The sequence below is a fragment of the Capsella rubella genome, unplaced genomic scaffold (genome assembly GCF_000375325.1).
Source record: "Capsella rubella cultivar Monte Gargano unplaced genomic scaffold, Caprub1_0 scaffold_2, whole genome shotgun sequence".
NCBI lineage: Eukaryota > Viridiplantae > Streptophyta > Magnoliopsida > Brassicales > Brassicaceae > Capsella > Capsella rubella.
In genome coordinates this window covers 7,703,298-7,725,942 of record NW_006238922.1, presented here as the reverse complement: position 1 = coordinate 7,725,942, position 22,645 = coordinate 7,703,298, and the positions used below count along the sequence as shown (strand labels likewise).

The following is a 22,645-nucleotide window of genomic DNA, read 5'->3' as shown; positions in this document are numbered from 1 at the left end:
AGTTTCTAAGTTCTGCATATTTTCTTAAGATATCAAATCATAATTATAAATCTTAAAATATTCCAAATATCATCTAATTAACATTTTACATTGCCTAGCTTAATTAGTTCCCTAACTTAGCAACTAAAACGCCACTATAAGAATGAAGGACGAGGAACCAAAACTAAACTACACAAAAACAACTCTATAGAGAGAATCAAAAACAAAAAGAGAAGAGATGCAAATCTTGAGAAGTGTTGTGGCATTTGTCATAGTTTTGTTCCTATTGATGTCTCCAATGGCATTAGCTATTCGTGAAGAACCATCTTTGATTGGAGTCAAGACAAAAGTCCCAACAGGTTCTGATCCTATACATAATAGTTATCCTCCACCAAGTAATCATCATCATCGTCGTCAGAGAGATCCCAACATGTCCTAATCAAGCTTTCATGCACCAACATCTTTGATTAGAGTCGGGAGTAACAATATCTAATGGTGTTAGATTCATAAAAGGAGACTTTAATTTGATACTACTTTATTTTTTTATTATCATTAGCCACAATTAATAAGTAATGTTTTACAAAATTTTAATGTATTTTCTTTCAATAAAACTATTATTCTATTTTTATTTGTCTATCAGAAAAAGTGTTATGAAAATGATATTTGGAATAGTAAAACGTTGCATTATTTCGTATTAGAAGTGGTTTACTACTAATATGAATATGTAATAGAATGGCTTCGTATTAAGAGAAAATTATTCACGTTAATGATTATGTCGATTTGTTAAAATTTGGTAAGATTTGTAAATAGTTTTAACATTATATCTATAAAATGTACTCCTATAAATAAGGAAATTACATTTATACACAAACAATATTTTTTTTTCCGTCAACGCACAAACAATATTCACTAATTACAATTTTTTTAAAATAATAATAATAATCATATTTTGGTAAGATTTTATTAGATAAGGAAAACAAAATAATCACCTTCAATTATGAACATAAATAATTAAATCGAACAAATTTTTTTTTGTATTTGTTAGCTAAAAGATTGAGTAAATATAGAAAATATAGACTAATCGCTATTCGCTACATTAACATTCCATGTTAGCATATATATAAATTTGGTAAGATTATTATAAAGAAAATTGAGAAACTTAATACACATATTTGAAAATTTAAGAGTATATTTCTCTATTCAAATTGTCAATCATAATTTTCAGATTTTTCAAAATATTATGCTTGCTCACCAATTTTTACAAGATTCGTTATCAAACATAATTCCATCATCAAGTTAGGCCCAGTAAGCGAAGGCCCAAGTAACCCTTGACGAAAAGTTTGTCTTCGCCGATTTTAGGCTAACTTCATTTTGTTAATTTTCTTTAATAATTTGTTTTTTCTTCCACATCGAAACATCATCTAACTAATATATATATTATAATTATTTCGAAATTTGCAAATAACAAGTAAGAAACAATTTAATCATATCAACAGTTTCCATATACAGTACAACGATTTTGAAGTGAAACATTAATAACCTAAAACTATGTACATATATAAGCCACAGATTATTAAATTATGTGGTAACAACTAAAATTAAATTTATGTTAACTTTCTATTAATCTAACAAAAAAATTATCAAAGAAAGCCCAATAGTAATAAATGAATGGGCCTAATCAACAAGAAGACAAGCACTATTATTTTTAGTTTCTTTTATATGTTTTCTATACGTTTTGTATTTATGCGATATCTTTATAATATCTAATATTTCGTATAAACGATCTTATAATTTAAGGGTTACGTATTTAATCATTTTGAAAGTAGATTTTTTTAGTCGAATTTTTTCTTAAGTAAAATAACATAAAATTCAATGATCCTTTGCTATGTAAAAGAAAAGTTTTTAACATCATTTACAAAAAAAAAAAAAAAAAAAAAAGAAGAATATATAATAGCTTCGATGTACTATCATCTCTAAAAAAATACTACACATACCAAGAATCACATGCAATAAAGAGACACCTATTCGAAACTGCATTGGCTACATAGCATGTACTAACATTACTATACACTATCATTATTCTATCATAGTCGGTAAAACTTTTGAGCAGACACGACCACCTGAAACTTGAAGTTATGTAAGAAAAAGAAGAAAAAAATCTTTCTATACAAAAACCAAATCTACAAAGTTAGGTTTCTCGTCTTATCATCTTTTCCAAAAGAGAGTTTTGATTCAACAAAAAAAAAAATATACCTTTGATGTATAAAATTATATTACTCTTTCAAGTTAAGTGGAAGATGAAAACACTTTGTGGAAAAGTATCAATAGTGAACGTTTTAGTAAAGGGAGAACAAGCATGTGGCTATAGATTTTGTTAACCTTCACAAAAGTTAACAATAAACATTAGAAATTATATATAAAAATTGAAAGTATCAAACTCATACAGAAAAAAATCAAAATACATGTGTTGACAAATAGAAAACATAAAATTTTTAGGGATTGGAAACAAAGGGAAACTACATACAAATTCCAAAATATGTCAATGTATATAAAGATTTGATGATCTACTTGATTTTCCAAATAATGTATTCCAAACACTTCCTTTCAAAAATTTAAATTTTATTGCAAAAAAAGTAGCTTTCATCCATAAGTGATGTTATAAACAGTTTGTTTCTTTACATAAACTGATCAGCTAGATTACATTAAAAGGTTGTTATATGCTGAAACCTAGTGCTCATCATTTTGTGTTCTAAATAGCAAAATTAACCAACGAATTGGAGAAACCCAAAACTATAAATCCGATCCGACCCGAATAGTCTTTTATTCGAATAAATTCGATAATTTTTGAAACCCGAAAACCCGACTATTCGAATAACCAGACTACAAAATTATTACGTTTTTAATATAACATTATATGTAAAAACATTTATAGAACTGTGTTTCAATCTATTATTTACCATATTATCATACGAATTCGAAAAGTAATATACAAAAATACATCATTCTAATATAGTAACAATTATTGGAAAAAAAATCCCTACCAAAATCTACTAAACAGGTTGTGTTTAGACGTAGAAGCGAAGAAACGGCGCATGTCAATTATAAACACAATGTGGAAAGAGATTCGAATTATTATGTGATGAGATTAGACATGAAAAAAAGTATTTTTGAGTGATAAGAACAAATAAAATAAATAAAGAGAAGAAAGAAAAGAACAAACCAAAAAAAAATTAAAGATGCAAAGGTCCAATGGGTGAGGAGAGGCTACCAAGGCACAGCAAAGGTCAAGATAACTAGTTTTAAAGAATCTAAAGTGTTCTCAAACTTCAAAATTTTTAAAACACTAAAAAAATATTAAAATTAAAAAATAAAAATAAAAAGCTAAAAACTTCAGATGTCCTCCCCATGCACTGAGGAGCTACTTCACTTTTTCTCTTTTTTTATAAAAAAGGAAAACACAATAACATAAAGAATCTTTTTATGGGATGCTGCCACCATACTTTATAGTTCTTGAATTTTGACATATAATGCATCTATGTTAGTTGCTTGAATAATATTTTGCTGGATTAAAAGATTAAATTTTAAAGAAAATAGTATTATCTAATACCATTGTACTATTTTCTTCTAGTATTTCTATTCTTGTATCAATGAATATATCACTACTAATTTTATTCCCAAAAAATAGATATCATTATGTAACATGAGAAAAGTTGATTATTCACTAACACTTTTTTACATGGATGATTTTTTTTTTCTGAGAACCAAATGAATTTTTTCTAAGAATCACTTATATATTTGTTATTTTTGTGATGGCATTTGTGGATTTTCCATTTTTAATAAAATCTTATAGATTTACTATTTTTGAGGTTGGAAAATACGATTAAACATGAGTTTTATTGTTATGTTTTAGTTTAGTCGGTTTTAATTTTATTTAGGGTTTAGTATTTACTATAACGTACGTAACGTAGAAAAAAAAGTAAACGTTTTTAAAATTCGAAAATAATAAATCTATAAGATTTTAATAAAAATTACACATTCATAAATTTTGTCATAAAAATAGAATTTTTCTCAAGAACATCATTTTTTTAATGTCTATTATTTGTTCTACTCATGTACGGACGGAAATATAAAAATATCTAATACACCAACTAGGCTTGATTGATGTAACTAGCAACTTGTCGCAGAACATATATTATTGTACTATGGATAAGAAGCACATATATATCTATATGTTATGCTAGTCTTAAACTTTGCATTCGTTAGTCAGATATACCAAAATGGTATATGAAAAAAATGATTAACATGATTTGTTTCTATAGAAAACCATTAATTCATGGTTGTTTGTTGTTAAATAATTCACTTTGGTGTTGGGAGTAGAGTTGCTTAATCATAGCTCACCACTATAAACGTTTTAAATAACAAAATTTTCATATGCTTTAAAAGTAAATGTAGTTTTTTGGTTACAAAAATGTGTTTTCTAAAACATATCTCCATCATTTTTAATCCATAATGAATGTCAATAATTGATACGAAAAAGATAATATCATATCATTATGGACCAACACCAAGAAAACATAGAATTTTTAATCTTTTTCAAAACTTGTAACAAAGAATAGTTGACTCATTAAAGAAAAGAATCTAAACCCTACAATCATCTACTATACTCCAAAACCTTCGATTCTCTATTTTTAGAAATTTCACATGATCAGATTGAACAATTAAATAAACTTTTATATATATTATGTATTATAAAGAGGGAATAGAATAAGTTGTATTGGACAAGAACATACGTAAGTAAGTGGAGAGACTGATCAAGAAGAAGAAAAAACAATAGAACTAGTTGTCGTGGTCCTACGATGGGATATGCTTTGTGTGTAGTGATCATCTTTAAACTTCAACTTTGGACTCTTATCTCAGATTTTGAGAACTGTTCCTGATCTCACCTCTCACATCAATGTCTCGTAAAATATATATGGATACAAAACTTCTACTGCGCATTTGATAGAGATATTTTTACTATTTTAATAAGTTTTGTTAAAGTATTGTTTTCTTTTGTTGGTTTTGTAAATTGCAAATGTAAACATGGAAGGCTGTATGGTCCAAGATTATATAACTAAAAACCAAGAAAGAAAATTAGAATCAGACTAGCAATAAATTTGAAAAAAGTAGTATGTGTTGTCTATAAAAGCAATTTGAGAAAATAAGAGTGAAGGTCAAAACAAAATATTTTTGGACGGTTAAAGAAATGATAATAATAATAATTATTTTCCGACGAAGAAGTATTCCCATATATAGGAATTAAAAATAAAAAACCGACAAAAAATTATGGATATTCAGTTGATTTACTAAATGTTATAGTTTACAGTTTCGAGTTTAGTGTTTAGTTTTGTAGAACTATTTAATGACTATGACATAACAAAATAAAAATTACTAAACTCTCTCAACACTAGTTTCGTAAGAAAATGATCGATTTTCTATTATTAGTTTCCACAATTTTTAAGAATCGATCAATACAAGAAAATTGATTACTACAAGAAAATGATCGATTTCCTATCATAAATAAAATATTTGTAGGATCAAGTATTTGAAGTAATTAGTAAATTAAGTATTCGTAAAAATGAAGTATTTGTACAAATGTACTAAACTCTCTTGCGCCTTAAATTATAAAATAAATAAAAAAGACTACAAAACTACAATAGTAAATCAAGAACAAGCTTATCTATGTTCCTAGTCAGCTTCAAGATCCCATCGATAATGGCCAACCATTTTTATAGCAAAACAAAACAAAGAAGCCTCAAACATAGAGAAACGCATAAATAGTTAAAGCACTTAAGCTTCGTGAAGGCCATTTTTTTAATAATCTGTCTTTACACTATTAGAATTGTCTTTATTTCTAACTTAAGTTTTTCAATAGTTAAAATTGTAAAGACTAAAGTACTCTCTCGTAAGAAAAACAAACCTATTGGAGATTTTAATTTAAAAAGAAAGTAAAATATCACTTAAGTTTTGTACTAAAATTCTGTTCATACGCTTCAAAATTATGGTATTTATATATATGGCTCTGCTTTTCCAAAATCAACATCATTATATCAATAATGGTTTTGTAATAGCTGATTAATTGAGTAGACATCAGTTTAGTAAATCGGTTAGTCTCTCAGTTTCACATATCCATTAATCAACTAGACGTTTGATTGATAAAATGCTCAATTATCACCTTGTATTTAGGAATTTATTTATTTTCCCTTTATTTTTTTATATCTAATTTTTCTACTTTTATTGTTGTCATATGAAAATTATTGATAAAATTTTGAAAGATACAACGATTATCGAATATTTTTAACATATCCGGCAAAAAAGCAAGCAAAAATAATGATTCAATTTTTTTAATAATTCAAGATGATTTAAAGGTTTTTTTAGGCCCAAGACTAATCCCTAAAGCTCGTGAAAATAGGTTAAATATTTTCGAACTACGATAGCTAAGGCTAGTCGAACTTAGGTGGCGGAGTTACTTCATTTTACCACTTAACCAAAACCACTTGGTTGAAAAAAAAAAATATCTCTAAAGAGACAAAAACATAAAAGAAAAAACAAGATTACATTCAAAAAAAAAAAAAAAAATTACATTCAAAAAACAGTGATTTATAATCAAAGAAACAGCGATTTTGCAGTTCGTGAAGTTTCAATGCCAACCACCATTCTGAAAATTCATAGATATAAATCTACCTTTCATCTAAAATCTCTTATAAAGCAAATTTACTCATTTTTCAGTATAAATGCAAGAGCAGTCACAATAAATACTCAACAGGTTAATGATAAACGTGGGTTTAGTATTTTGTGAATATATATATATATCTTTGGGTTTCAAAATTACAAAAACACAACACTCTAAACTTTTGTTTTTTTTTTCTTTTCTAATCTTATTAAACTTGAGAGTGTAGTTTTCATTTGGACTCAGATCCGATAATACTAAAGCCAACACACATCGAACTGGTTCCATTGGCCGCACTTGACTGCCAACTTTAACCTTTAACAGAATTTTAATTAATAGAGTAATTATTATGGACAATGAGTATGAAACCAATTAAACCATCACACCATTACATGATAGAATATTTTCTTAAAAATTTGTTTATAAATAAAGAAAATTATCCAAAGAAATAATTTATAAAAAAGAAGAAAAAAAACTGTGGCCTGACTTAAGTGTGAGACGTCCCACCATTGTCCCCTCCACTCCCACTCACAGCAACCTTAGCTTTTCCCATAATAAACACATACACTATACACAATCCACTCTCTCCTCTTTGTGCTCCCAAACCAAACATAACACTCACAAATACACAATACAACTCTCTCTCTCTCACATCTCTCATCTCTCTCACATCTCTCATCTCTCTCACTTCATCTCTTTCTTTTTAAATCTCAAAAACACTCTTCGATCGATGGAGTCAAATCTGTTCATAACTCACACTTCTTCTTCTCTCAAATCCCAAGCCTTTGTCTCCTCATAATCATCATCCTAAACTTAAGGTAATGAAACATTCTTTATCATCTTTCTTGGTTTTCTTGATGTTCTTGAATTAACAATTTCTATTTCAAGATTTCAAGTTTTTGATGATTGATCAACAATTATTAAGTATGGCTATGAGTTTGGTTTGTGTAGGTCACATATATATTATTGCCATTTATGTTTCATCAACTTCTTTTATTCCTCTTTTTTTTTTTCGTTTTGCTCAAAAACATTGGATACCTTATAAATAAATAAATAAATAAATAAAAGTTTATTTTAATTACTAAGGATAGATAATAATTTAGTTTGTGGATCTACTTCGTATGTTAGATGAGATTTTGCTGTCGGTGATCTTTTCGTTATATATGTTTGTCTGTTTTTGTTTGTTTGTTTGTTCCTTTGTGTTTATGTGTTTAATTTTTGTCAGATTTTTTGTTTTCTTTTTTGTCCTTTTTTTTTTAGGGTTTTCACAATTAATGAAATAGAAATTCAGTATGTAGATAATAAATTATAAAAAGTAACTAAAACTATTTGGAAATTAGTTAATTTTAATTTAAGTGAAAATTATTTATTGAATCAATTAGTTTAGTTTAAGAGTTGACTGTTTGATAGATGGATGTGTCAGTACTAAATTTGGCACTTCTGATGTTGTCTACTCATTGACTCGTTAGGACCATTTATAGTCACACCAATGTTTCCCCCACTGAAATAATTATTAAGAATCATTTTGTATGCATTATCTAACTTTGTTTGGACATAACCAATCCAATTTCTTAAAATTCTTTAACAAATCATTGCAGAAAAAATAATACAACACTCAGTAATCATGAGACCAATACTAGACCTCGAAATTGAAGCATCATCAGACAGTAGCAGTAGCCAAGTAGCATCAAACTTGTCTCCGGTTGGGGAAGATTACAAACCTGTCTCTTTGAATCTTAGCCTCTCTTTCAACAACAACAGTTTGGATCTTGAATCATCTTCTTTGACGTTGCCACTTTCGAGCACAAGTGAGAGTAGCAATCCAGAACAGCAGCAACAACAACAACAACAACAACAACCTTCTACTGTATCCAAGAGAGTCTTCTCTTGCAACTACTGCCAAAGGAAGTTCTATAGCTCTCAAGCACTTGGTGGTCATCAAAACGCTCATAAACGCGAGAGAACACTCGCCAAACGCGCTATGCGTATGGGTCTTGCTGGGGTCTTTCCTGGTAGAGGATCGGGTAGCAATTACGCGGCTGCTGCTACAGCAGCCGCTCTCTCGTGTCTGCCGCTGCACGGAAGCGGAAATGCGAATATGACGTCATTTAGGACACTTGGAATTCGGGCTCACGCTTCGTCCCATGATGCTGGTGGCATGACAAGGCAGACATCAGAGAATATTATTAGAAACATTGCCAGGTTCAACCAGGGGTATTTTGGTAATTGTATGCCTTTTTACGTCGAGGATGACGAGGCCGAGATGCTTTGGCCTGGGAGTTTCAGGCAAGGGATCGATGCGGTCGCGGCTGATGCGGGTAATGATAATCTAAGTGAAAGAAAAATGGATTTCTTGGATGTCACACAAGCTACGGATATGGAGAGTTCACTCCCAGATCTAACCTTGAAGCTTTGAGCTTTCCTTTTCTTTGTTTTTTACTTTTTTTTTTCCTTTTGAATTTGGATTCTTAATTTGGTTGCAATGAGCATCATAACTCTATTATGTACAGTGAGAGTTTCACGAACCATTTCTGATATGTTATCATTATATATGGTCACTATTGATTGATCGACCAAAAAAGTCAATTATCCTGTTTGCTTATGTGTGTATAAAGCCAAAGAGATATGTATTTAAACCAAATATTATGTTAATTATCATTATGTTATCAACTCTCGTTATATAATCTTTCACAAGTGATTTAGGTTCTTTGCTTATTACAGTCTAGTGGCATTAATATCTTGAAAAGTCCCTTTGGTTTCTGTATACACAACAATGTTTAAGAAAGTGTTAAGACACTAAACGAACTAAGATTCAACACCTAGCGTTTAGAATGCATAGACGATTTAGTTGGTTTAAATGCCTATAAGATCTTGTATATATCATGATTTATAAGTAATAAAGATCTAAAGAAGAAACAGAGCCCTCCTTCCAAGTTTTAGTTTACTAAGGAGAAGATAGATAGCAAAATGTTTTGATTGATCTATGGAGCAATGTGTCTTGTGGGTCTTGTGTAAAGAGGGAGACAAGTTTTGATAACAACTCAACTGTTTTGTTAGTTGACTCTCAAATACTTCAGCTAAGTTTATATAAATGATCTATGAATTATATGTATGGATGCATTGAAGTTCAACTTGATTTCAACTTTGTACATGTGTTTTGATTTCAACTTTGTGGATATAACATTATATATACCTTGAGAGTATTTCCAAAAGTGATCTCATTTAATTTTTATGATGATTTAATAAATAAAGTTACAATCAAAACATGTGGCATAAAAGACATATTCTTCAATGTCTTCTCTTCTTCGATGTCGATTACATTCTCAATAAGCCTTTTATTGTCTCCTATATATGTCAAGATCCTTCTAAATCCATTCAGAAATGCATATTAATGTTTTGTGTTAGATGTAGAGTCTTCAGTTAATGTTTTGTTCCTTACTCCTATAATATCAAGAACCAAGATTCCATAGATATGCATGCACATAACAATTGTGGGAAACTCTACCATATATTCTTGAAAACAAACAATTCAGGTGCAATGTACCATATCGTTCCTCTTGTGTCTATCAATGATAATATACTTACATTTTCTCCACAAAACTTAATTAGTCAAACCAATGTATGATACTTCGGAACATAGATTGCCATCTAAGAGTATATTATGTGGTTTTACGTATAAAATGCACACTCCTTACTCTTATGTATATTATGTAGTATGTAAAACAAATTCGACAAGATTCACTTTCTCCGATTGTGTAACTCAATCCGTAATCATTTCCCGGAAGCATCATGCAAATTTTAACCTCAAAACTTCTACAAAACAATATGCATGTAACCGATGTAAGAAAAAATAAAAAACAGCATTCATGTTATTCATAATATTAGCCATACATATTTTCAGTTTCAGTTGAAAGTTTCATAATATATGAAGAATTGTTTGGTATTGAAATGCATTTAATATATATAGTTGTTCGTTTGTGAACTGAACCCTTTATCTGGAAGAAGTATCAGGACACGGTTTTGTAGATGCAACATCTAAATGATGTTATATATAGATCTTGCATTTAGACACCAGATCCCGATACTACTTCCAGATCAAAAAGTTCAAGTCACCAAAAAAAAATACAAAAATGGTTGTGTCTTATTCTTTGCAGTCCTATAATGGACCAGTTTCTAAACTAAATATATATAGGTAGGTATATCGAAATCGCTAGATATTTCCATTTGGCCAGGGATTTTCACTCGGTCTTCTCGGACCCTAGGGAGATTACGGCCTAAGACCCGAACCGAACCTCCCTGGTTATCAAAAAAAAAAAAACATAGGTATATAGTTGATCACCTCTCATTCATTCTCAAAATATGCCTTGATTATGGTATATAGGAAAGGTTGAAAAAAGTTTGTTCTTTTCTATAATCAGAACAATAAGGAGAGCGACTTCAGAATTGAGCTCTCAGAAAAAACAGAGAAAGATGGCTAGGACCTCAGGTTCAGCTTAGATTCACAACGTTACGTAGTTCATGCAACATTTGTGGTAAGATCGACAATTAATTTGGAGACATCGTCGTCTCCATAATTAGTAGGCATACCACAAATGGTTCATGAACTAATGTAGCATCTAAGCTAGTCATGAGCTCATAAGTCTTTCTTGGTTTTGTATGAGAGCTCTATTCTAAAGTGCCTCGTTATTGACATGGTTACATTAAAGAACATAAATTTCAGCTCAATTATACCATAATATAAATCCATATTTTTAGATTGAGTGAGTGATGATACGACTATATAACTATGATGCGAGAAAACATCATTATATAATATAGCTCCATAATGTATGAAGTATGGGTTGGCTATATTACATGACCATAACAATTTGTATTTTTATTTGTAGTTTACATATAAAACGTTACCATAATGAATGAATAAAACCTGGGAAGTTGATCGGAATGAGCAGCATAGATCCCATGATGGTTATGATAGATTTTCACATATCGAAGAAGAGAAAGCACATAGATCTGCATGCAACAAATATATTAATGAAACTAACGTACGTAAAGCATATTATAAATTTATAATAACATGTAACTATGTATGTGACTAAGGGATATGATTCGATACACTCTTCTATTACATGTCTTGACGGCATCTGATGAGAGTGATGCATTGGATAGATGATGAAATGGAGAAGTTTTAAGAGAGATAGATATATAGAGAAGAGACTATTTGATTTGTATACTAAGAGATGATACAAGGATTTGATGAATACATGTGAGTGATTAAGAGGTTTGGTGGTGTATGTTGATTTACAAAGAGAGATAAGAAGTATATTTATTGCCAACAAAATATGTGGTGGCTCTTCTTATTCCAAAGAAACCCTAATGGATTTTTTTTTACAGCTGTTAAAAAAAAAAGTCTTAGGATTTTTTGCTATTTTTGTTTTAGTAATTGATTTCTTTCTTTGACTATATATGACATTATATATAAAACAAATAGAAAGAAATCAACAATTCTGGTCAAATAGAAAGAAATCAACAATTCTGGTCAAATAAAAAGAAATCAACAATTCTGGTCAAATAAAAATAAATCAATTTCTAAAATATTGGAAATTATATAATTAATGGAAGTTTGACATCTGTCTCCAAATCCCATTATATTTTGACATAATTTAATATTTAATATTATTATTTTCATAATATATAAATATTAATTTATTTTTTCATTTCAACTATATTTCGCAAAAATTGGAGCTTCCTAAATGTCTAGAGATCTAGAGCTAAATTATATAACGACATTTTAGGTTTTTTTTGTTATTTATTCAAACTTTTATTAGATATAAAACTTACAAATAAAAAGAGTATTTGCCTTAATTATTCTTCACTATATTATGCATTAAGATTTATTTCCCTATCACTTGAAATCATAACATTATATTCATCAATCACCAAACTAAAATTTCAAGTATTTCTCCATTCATTAAACCAAAAAAAAAAGAAGGTATTTCTCTATTCTAAAGATAACTTAGGTTTTCAACTACAATCTTTTGAATGATATATGCGATGACAAAACTTGTTTATCTACTATAATTAAGACCAAGACAATAAATAAAAAAGTGATGATGTAATTCCTTTCTTTATAATATTTTTATAAGCATAAGCTCTAAAATACGACTGCCTACTTCAACTCCTCAGTTTCGCTACATTCAAAGGCAACTCTCTTCGGCATCATCATGTACCAACTTGTGTGCTCGAACCAAGCCGTGTCCTCGGAGTAAGGTAGCACATAGTCATTCATCTGAACTGAACCTTTTGACCCTATAGCAGCAATACATTTCGACTATGGTGTTGTTACAAAGATCAGTTAGTATTTTACATATCATTATTTTGGTATACGTTCTAGTTTATTGGATTTATGTTATATAGAAACTAATGAATGTAGCAACAAATCTACTATAGATTAGGCTGGGGATGTACATAAAAAGAACACAACCATTAAAGCTAAGTCTAGACTATGGGTTTCATGATTAAATGAATGGAAATTCGGAATATGCAACTGAGTAGTTTATAAAGTTTGTTTTGTGTTTTCATTTGTAACTTACATATAAAATGTTAGCTTTAGATTAAAATTGAAAAAACAAACAAAATGAAGTATATATATAAGACAACAAAAATGTGGTGCTCTTTGTCAAACAACTAGATTTTAACCAGTGGTACACTGTGGAACTATATTTTTTAAAAAAAAATTAAAAACTTTTATTAAAAACTATTTAAAACTATATTTATAAAACTTAGGTAATTGACACTATAAACAAAAAAACAATATATAAATTTTTTTGAATAGTTTTAAATATATATCATTCGTCTTAGTTTTTTCAATTTCTTGGAAAAATATGATCTTCATTTTCATATATGTTGGGAGCAAAATCCCTCATTTATGGGTCTGGTGGATCCTATCCTCAACCCTATCCTCAAGGCCTAGTGTTAAGGAAAAATAATATGTATCCCACGAGATGAGAATTGGGAAGACGGGGTCGATGTTCCAAAGATGAACCCATCAGAAATGAGGGAAATGGGATGGAGAGAAAAGAGTTGAAGACATTGATGAGCTCGAAAAAGAGGAGTTGACCTCGGGATAAACATTTAAGAAGACATTTATAGAGGAATAACTTGAATTAAGAGACATCCATTATTTAACGTATGTAGAATAAAAAAAAAATGTATCAATTAGAGAATCATTGTATTTATTTCGTATTTAACACATGTATGAGTATGTATTTTATTTCATAAAATATACCTTTTTCGAGAATAAAAACACTATACAAATACTATTCTTCCTATAGTATTTCTTATAATTTTACTAATTTCTTAAGAGATCAATTTAGTTCTCCTCTACCTAGATTTAAGAGTCTAGAATTTGGCTCCCAAGAAACTATAATTTATAGTTAAAAAAATAGAACACATATTCTTTCTTTCTTTTTAATTATTTTACTATTTAATTCAGTCAAATGTTACCATATGGACACTTTTATTTTAGTCAAATTTGGCACAATTAGTATTTACTAATTACCATATCATTAGATATATTATTTCATTTATGTGCTACCAGGCTCATGTGCGTGTGTATATATATCCTTAATCATCTAAGAAAATTTTATTACATAGAGTTAAGAATGGGAAAGTATTTGGTTTGTCTTCTTTTTGTCCTACTTTCCTTTGATTCTATAAATTCCGCATTGACTCCTTTCTTCAGAAGATTTAATCTCCAAATTGTAAATCAGCTTGAGTTTCACAAGAAACTGAAAGTTCAGTGTGAGACTAAAAATTTTGGTATTCCAGTTACCTATCTTAATATAAGCGAGAGTTTTCAATATAAATTTATAATTATACCAAAACTTTTGTTTCGGTGTAACTTATGGCAGGTAAAAACTAAGTTTTTTATATATATATTTATTTACATATTTTTAGGTATATTAATTAGGGATGAGCTTTTTGTATTATTGAAAATTTGAATATTTTATGGAATAAATCCTGTTTTTGAGTTTTTTTAGTTCAATCCAAAACACAATTACTGTCATATGTAATATTAAGACTTTTCATGGATTTTAAAAGGTTGACTGGATTTTTAAAAGACATTTTTTGGTTTGCTTTCATGCATTTTGTTTTATATAGAATCTGCTCTATTGATTTAAAATTTTTGGTTGATTAAATTACATTTAGTTATACACTCAGTACATTGTTGACTGTACAGGAAGTTAAACAATTTTTGTTTTGTGTTTTAGGGACCAAACTATAAACATCATGTGTTCTTTGAAGCCTTTTTTCCGAGCCGAGATTTTATATATGGTACATGCACTGGAATGCACCCTAATGTGTGTATGTGGATCGCAAAAGAACAAGGAGTATATGTACGCCACGGGAAAGAATTAAGTGAGGATTTCAAGTATGGATGGGATACTCCAACAAAACAAAGAGAATTCGCTCCAGTTGGTGCACTTACAAATGAATCGGAATTTGATTCAGATAAAATTCTGAAAACTAATTAAAATTTTATGTTCAATCTTGGTATCGTTGTATCATGTCGAAGAGAATAATAATAAAGTTTTAGATTATGAGATTTAACTTCATTTTGGGGTAACTTATATGATTTAATGTTTTGTTTAGTATATAAGCTTTGGTTTTCAAAGTTAGTAACTCCCTTGATCGGGACACATATTAATTTTATCAGTTAGAGATCTTAACATGTGTAACTTATTTTTTTTATTAATAATTATAATACGTATGTAAACCAAAAATTGTTTTAAGGCTTTTCAATTTTTTGAAAGCTAATTAATTCTAATGTGCATAACTTCTTAAAACTTTGAAACGCTAATTGTAATGTGCATGCATATTCCAGTAAAACTAGAAACTATAAAATTATTTTTCCCTTCTAATCTTTTCAATAATAAACTTGAGAAAATAATGAGGTTATATGATTTTCGATAAATTTATGATAATGTTAGTATAGTTTTATTTACAATTATTTGAACATGTTTTCAACATATGAACTAAATATAAATAAGTCAATTTCTTTTTTCAAATATGAGATAATATTACCTTTTCTTTGTTCTTTGCTAATTTTGTTTTATTTATGTCTAGTTATTTTTAATATTGAGTAAGATATATTATTGATATAATGCAGATATTGTTTTGATATGGAACTTATAGGTCATACACATTGAAGTTGAGTACATAGCATTACATATTTACATGATGTAATATACAATTAAATTGTTTTGTGAGATGAAGTGTGTAACTCTAAATCCGGATTTTTTTTATAAATACTAAAAAAACATATAAAATCAATATTTAAAATACTAAACAAATAATTAACATATATTTTGTATAGTCATCTTCATGTGACTACCACTTAACATATACAATGGAATCAACATGAATTCATCTTCAAGCTGTCTTGCTTGTATGATTGATCCATATGAAATGTTAAAGTAGTTTTGCAGTATCAAATAAAATCAAGAAGTACATAACATCTTGGTCTTATAAAAGTTAGATACCAAAACACATGTATGTGTCTATGACACTACTAATATAAATATCATAACCTAACTAGAATCTCTCGACAAGTTTTACAGATGAACCACTTCACAACCTATGTCAACAGACTTCTTCAAAGCATCAACCACTAACTGTGTCTTCCTACTGATCTCTGGCCACCTATGATCAGCCTCTAAATCGCCCCGCTTGATTCCTTCGACAAGCCGCGTGAACTCTCTCAGCATCATTGCCTCTTGCGACTCCTCAGTTCCGCCACAATCAAAGGTAACTCTCTCCGGCATCACGTTCCAACCAGTGTGCATGTCCACGAACTTAGCACCACTTGTGTACTCGAACCAAGCCGTGTCCTCTTTGTAAGGTATCACATAGTCATTCATCTGAACCGAACCTTTTGATCCTAGCAATCCAATTCAACATATAGTGTTGTTACAAAAAGATCAGTTAGTATTTTACATATCTATGTTTTTGGTATACGTTTATATGTTATTTAGAAACTGATGAATGTTGTAACAAATCTACTATAGTCTAAAGGTATTCATTTTGGCACGGATTCAGTATTTTAGACATTTTAAAACAAGTATTTGGTTTTAAATCGGTTTTTTCAATTCGTGTCGGTTTAATTTTGTTCCCCTAGACTCCTAATCCCAAGCGTCACTTAAAACGGCGACCTCTATGTTTTTGTCAGAGATCTTTACCAATTGAGCTATTACCATTTAGTCATATTACGATTTATATTAATCCTATGGTATAAAGACAATGGTAAGAACCTGAGATAGCTAAGTCGGTGGAAAGCTGAGAGAGGAAAGAGCAATGGACTATTGCTGTTGTGGTCGAACCAAACTGAAGAGAGGCAGAACATGACAAGATAGTCCCAACCGAGTTTGTGGAGACAGAGGAGGGCATAGCTCTGACAGATATTGGCATTTGGTAAGACATAGCCCATAGAGCTGCACCTATAGGGTACCAACCAAGCTCTCCAATAGCTCCGGCTAAACCCATAGCTTCTTTAGTTAGTCTCTCCAACACTTGCTCTGGTACTGGAGTTGTCATCGTGGTGTACATCTACAAATATATACACATTGTGTCACTTTAAAGGTTAGTGACTGATCAGTGAAAGTAATGCGCATATTAATCGAACCAAACCGAACAGACTGAACCGAAACCGAACCAAAATTTCGGTTCGGATTCGGTTAGAGACAAAAAACCAGTTGGGTATTGTTTCAACTATCCATGGATATCGGTTACTAACCGAACCGTACGGATATCCATTCGGTTATCCGAACAAAACCGACATATTAAAACTGTATTTTAACCAAGATTCAAGCAAGTTTATTATACATAAAGGAATACAATTTACACAAATATATCAAACTGATATCATATATATTTAGACCAAAATATTCTGAAGTTTTAATATATACTTGTCAAAAAATTAATTAAAATTTATCTTAAACTTATTTTGTAAAATAAATTATACTATATCGAAAATAAACAAAACCAAACCAAACTCAAACCGAAAATAAACAAAACTTTACCGACCCGAACCGGTTTTAGACCCTACTCAAACCAGTTTTTTCGAGTCGGATTCCGGGTTGAGTATTCGGGTTCGGTTTTTTTGTCCAACCCAAAGAAATACTATAACACATTATGAATATATCTAAAATCGAGCCGAATACCCAAACGCCGAAGACTAAATGAGAATATTTTATGTACCAATTTGCAAAATTTTTAATTTTTAACTAAAAGAGCAAAACGCTTACGTGGCGAACATCTCCAAGCAATCCAGAATCAAACAACGTTTCTTTAATCTTAACCGTCCGTTGATGATGCAACCAAATCGTACCGTCCATAAACTGAACACCGTTACGTTCACACGCCTCCACGATCTTGTCCAGCTCCGTCGCGTCGAGAGCCGGTGGTTTCTCGATAAGAACATGTTTCTTCATCTCCGCCGTCATCACCGCCCATTTCCCTCGCTGAGTCACCGGCATCGTCAAGTAAACTGCGTCGACGTTTGCGTCGTTGAGCAGCTCCTCGTAGCTACCGTACACAGCGACGTTCTCCGGCGATAAATCGTTGGCGGCGGCGAAGGTTTTCGCGGTTTCGAGAGATGGGTCGCTGATGGCGACGATGACGGAGTTTGAGGATTGTGTTACTGTTCTGACGAACTTTGATGCGAATCTAATGCATCCAAGAAGACCAAAACGCACCGTTTTGTTGTCAGCCATTGTTGAGTTTTTGGTGTTATGTTGTGGCGATGTGTTTTCTTTGAGTTTGTGTTCTAATGAAAAGTGTGATGAGATGTGAATGTTTTCCACGTGGCGGATTCTTAGCCTTAGAGATTTTTCATTATCTTCTTTGATACATTTTCTTGAATTTACGTGATCTTTTGTTTTTAATACCGAAATTTCAATTACCTTAAATAAAGATATGTAATATTTGTTGACATATAAAGACTTGAATTACGGTGACCAAAAAAATAAATAATAATAATTAAGATTCGAATTACATTTTTTTTTTTTGGAATTACTACATTTTATTAATGAGAATTAACAGTGATCCATACATGCAAATAATTAAAGGTCCGAATGGTGAGAGTGCGGGAGAAGCAGTTTTAATATGTGGTACGGTTCAACTACGTTATTTAGAAAATAAATTTGTAAGACAAGTACGATTTGCGAGATTTTTGGACAACTAGATAAATACTATTTATGTTTTGAAAGCCATTTCTTCATACATATATATATATATATATATTGGTTAACAAGAAAGTCAAAATTCCCGTGTTGTATTGTCTGGACTCCTCTCCCTATTGTGTATTGGTTGACTCCTTTCATTGGCCATATAGGACTTTGTAGAGAAGATGGAGTCATTTTGGACTTTGTTGTATCTAACTTCATCAATGTTGATAATTTTGAATATGTTCCTCCTGCTCAGTATCTCCAACTCGATCGAACCAAGGTATCAGTAATTGCTTTATGTATTCATAAGGATCTTGTTAAGCATGCATGGTTCATGAAACTGTGTTAGTTCTGCATCTTAAAGATAAGACCTTTAATATACTATGTTCACTGTATCAAATGCGTGGGTTTGTTGCAGTGTTGTTTACCACGAATCTTGGGTGGACACACTTGCAAGTATGGATTCAGACACACTGAGGTTGGGTCATGAGTTACTTGGGATGATACACTGAGCATGACCACACATAGCTTTGAGCATAAAAGCTACAATCTCTTCACATGTAACTGTCATTCGTTTGTTGCACACTGCCTCAACCATCTATGCTATGGCGACTCGATGGAGTGGAACATGGTGAATGTTACTATTCTGTTAATGCTGAAAGGGAAATGGATGAGTCCTTCATTAGTAGTCTGGTCATTTATGCCATGTGCTTTCTTCACAAGTTTGGGGGTCGAGTTTGTCGGCTGGCCATTCTTGATCGGCCTTTCTTCGTTCTCGATACTACTCTTCGCGTGGTTCATAATTGCTACTTACTGTTTTAAGACACATATTACTCCAAATACACAACGACATGTATGTTGGTACGTATAACGTTAAAGCCTAGAACTAATTTGTTTAACATAACAAATTTTGCTATACACACAAACAGGGACGGATCTAGAGAGGAAGAGGGTGGGGCACGTACCCCATATTGTTTTTTTAAATGAAAATTTTTGAGAGATAATTATACTGTTTGTTCTGTCAAGTAATCTTTTTGCGTCATAGATGTGGCTTGCTTGAAATATATAATTATAATTAGATGGGGCACGTGCCACATCTATGACGCAAAAAGATTATTTGACAGAACAAACAGTATAGTTATCTCTCAAACAGTAACGTTTAATTAATCGAGTTTTCAACATCAAGCTTACTTGTGTTGTGGAGAGTTAATTACTTTGTAATTTTTGAAACTTAAATTATCCAAATAATTAAAGATAAATTAAAACAAAAAATTATCTAAATAGATTTTCCCCACAAATAAAAATCACCCAAAATGGATATTTAATAAACTTTTTCATATATATATATATATAAAGTATTTAATTATTTTTAATTATATATACGGGTATAACACAAAAAAAATATATACTTTGTAATGTTGAGCTGTTAGAACCATTTCAAAATTTCTTTGAATTACTTTAAAATAATAAATATATATTTTTAACAAACTTAATATTTTACTTTCGATTTTCTTTGTTGTTTTCACCAATTATAAATAACTAAAAGAAATGAGAAAAAAAATCTATAAGGGCAATTTAGTCATTTTCAATTAAGAAGCATGAAACGTATAAAAACTAAAAAGTAACCGAATCGTTTATAAAAAGATTTCATCAAATCACTCTGTTACACACACTGTTTTATCATTTATCTCTTCTTTCTCTCTCAACTCTCGACCCAAAGATTTTCTCGGAAAACAAAATCCACAAGAAAATGGCTAATCGTCGTATAGAGAAAGGTTCTACCTCATACCCACCACCGCGGCTCACCGCATCTCGTAACTACGTCGGAGCCAAAGCAAAAGAGATCCTCGCAACACACGACATCACAGGGATCAAAAAGCTCGTCACTATCCTCTGTCACGCTAAAGAAACAGAGCAAGAAACAGAGCATCTCTACAAAACCTTCGCTCACCATTTCCCAAACATCTTAGCCGTGAAGCTTCTAAAACTCTACATGTCCACTAACGATGCGACGACAAACCCAAAGATTCGATCTTTCTCGCTCTCTCTCCTTGCTTCACTTCTCAACGATCTTGACTACTCAGGGGCAGGTTTGAAAACAGAGTCTTTGAAAAGCATCAAGACCCATTTGAATACTTGTCTTTACGAACTTGAATCTTCTGATGAAGACTTTGGAATCATCTCAAGAATCGTATCTCACGTCGCTGTTGATGTTTTCATTGAGAACCATCCTTGGGATGAGCTCTGTTCTTATATTTTCTCACTAGATGGGAATAAAAGAGCTCTCTTGATGTTTAGTGAGTTGCCTACGCTTCTTGATGAAGAGTTCTTGATGCCGTTGTTGGACAATGGTCTTAGTTCAAAGATCTTTAAAGCGTTGGACTGTGTTGATGAAGAGGAGTGGTTGGTAGGTTTGGTAGCTGGGTTTAGTTTGATGCTTCAGCTTGTGACTCTGAAGAAGGAGAGTTTGGTTAAGGACTTGTTTTACGCGATTTTGAATTCGGTTTGGGAGATGGTTAACGTGAAGAAAAGAGAGATCGTTGTGCGTAAAGGTTTGCTGAAGATTGCGAGGAAAGTGGGAAGAGAAGCTTTGAGGTTTCGTGAGCCTGAGTATGAAGCTGTGGCAGATTGGGTTAAGATGATACAGAAGATTAGTGGAGTTAGTAAGATTACGAAGAAGGTTGTGAAGATGGTTCAAGAACTTCTTGATAAGTATTACATGGGAGGTCAAGTATCTGGTACTGCTAATGTTACTGATACTGGTACTGGTTTGGTTATTAATGATTAGTCTCAGTAATTGTGTTTTTGTTTCAGTGAGTGAGAGACAAGTCTTGGTTTTGTGGAAGCAATGTACATATAGGTTTTGTTTCTTTTGTGGTCTATTCATGTTGGTATGGATGCACTCACTGATTCTTGTGTTACCATTTCATTATAATGAAGTTGGAGTTGAATATATCATAATGGACAAGTTCTAAAGTGTTGTAGAGATGGGCTTAAGTGTTTCGATCTAGCTTTTGTATTCCTTTTGCTTGGCTTGCATTAGTGCCTTTGTGGTGCCGTTTTGGTTCTTGAAGGTTGTCAAGAAGATCCACTACAAAGGCAACGAACTCACCAAAGGCTTTAGCTACGTGTTTGTTAAGGTTTCATAGATCATATGGTACTGTCAAAAGCTTAAGATCTTGCCACAAGCTTCAATACAAACAATATGTAGAATTGTGAAGTTGATATAACTCAAGATAAATGATATGCAAACAAACCTTATTTTTCTCAGTTACGAATTACAAAAAAATATGTCATAAACTTTTCATAAAATTGAAAAATACATATTCTAAACTTCTACTATATAACAGTGAACGTATTATATTAATACATACTTATTATTATCCCATATTTACTTACAATCATATATATAAAAGTAAGGTTCCACTCTTTCCTTATTGGTGGAAAAATATTTAAGGCTTTAATTTAAAAAAAAATGTTTATGACAATCATTCAATACAAAATTTAATTACACTATAAGTTATAATCAAATGGTAAAGAAAATGAAAGGACTTAATCATATATCATTCAACAAAATAAATAAATAAATAAATGTTTATAACAATCATTCAAGACAAAATTTAATTACATTATAAGTTATAATCAAATGGCAAAGAAAATGAAAGGACTTAATCATATATCATACAACAAATTTTATAACGCTTATTGGTGGAAAATTTTTTAAAATCATATA

The 22,645-nt window shown here is 30.7% G+C and overlaps 4 protein-coding genes and 1 pseudogene across 4 annotated transcripts; 4 read left to right on the top strand and 1 right to left on the bottom strand.

Annotated features, from left to right (window-relative positions):
- Nucleotides 1-7,256: 7,256 nt before the first annotated feature.
- On the top strand, nucleotides 7,257-9,340 carry LOC17894706 (zinc finger protein 4). The gene is made up of 2 exons (XM_006302638.2): nucleotides 7,257-7,506; nucleotides 8,287-9,340. Exon 2 carries the CDS (start codon nucleotides 8,313-8,315, stop codon nucleotides 9,102-9,104), a length of 792 nt encoding a protein of 263 aa, XP_006302700.1. The 5' UTR covers nucleotides 7,257-7,506; nucleotides 8,287-8,312; the 3' UTR covers nucleotides 9,105-9,340.
- A 5,009-nt stretch (nucleotides 9,341-14,349) lies between these two features.
- LOC111832063 (S-protein homolog 9-like) lies at nucleotides 14,350-15,287 on the top strand. Its single transcript, XM_023788323.1, has 2 exons — nucleotides 14,350-14,598; nucleotides 14,959-15,287. The coding sequence occupies exons 1-2, from the start codon at nucleotides 14,350-14,352 to the stop codon at nucleotides 15,220-15,222; spliced, it is 513 nt and encodes a 170-aa protein (XP_023644091.1). The 3' UTR covers nucleotides 15,223-15,287.
- An 863-nt stretch (nucleotides 15,288-16,150) lies between these two features.
- LOC17895639 (uncharacterized oxidoreductase At4g09670) lies at nucleotides 16,151-18,583 on the bottom strand. The gene is made up of 3 exons (XM_006300458.2): nucleotides 17,992-18,583; nucleotides 16,999-17,293; nucleotides 16,151-16,628 (listed from the first exon to the last, which is right to left on the bottom strand). Exons 1-3 carry the CDS (start codon nucleotides 18,457-18,459, stop codon nucleotides 16,303-16,305), a joined length of 1,089 nt encoding a protein of 362 aa, XP_006300520.1. The 5' UTR covers nucleotides 18,460-18,583; the 3' UTR covers nucleotides 16,151-16,302.
- A 236-nt stretch (nucleotides 18,584-18,819) lies between these two features.
- Nucleotides 18,820-19,853, top strand: LOC17894684 (annotated as a pseudogene).
- An 809-nt stretch (nucleotides 19,854-20,662) lies between these two features.
- On the top strand, nucleotides 20,663-21,700 carry LOC17895344. Its single transcript, XM_023788504.1, has one exon. It carries the CDS (start codon nucleotides 20,663-20,665, stop codon nucleotides 21,698-21,700), a length of 1,038 nt encoding a protein of 345 aa, XP_023644272.1.
- The last annotated feature ends 945 nt before the right edge of the window (nucleotides 21,701-22,645 follow it).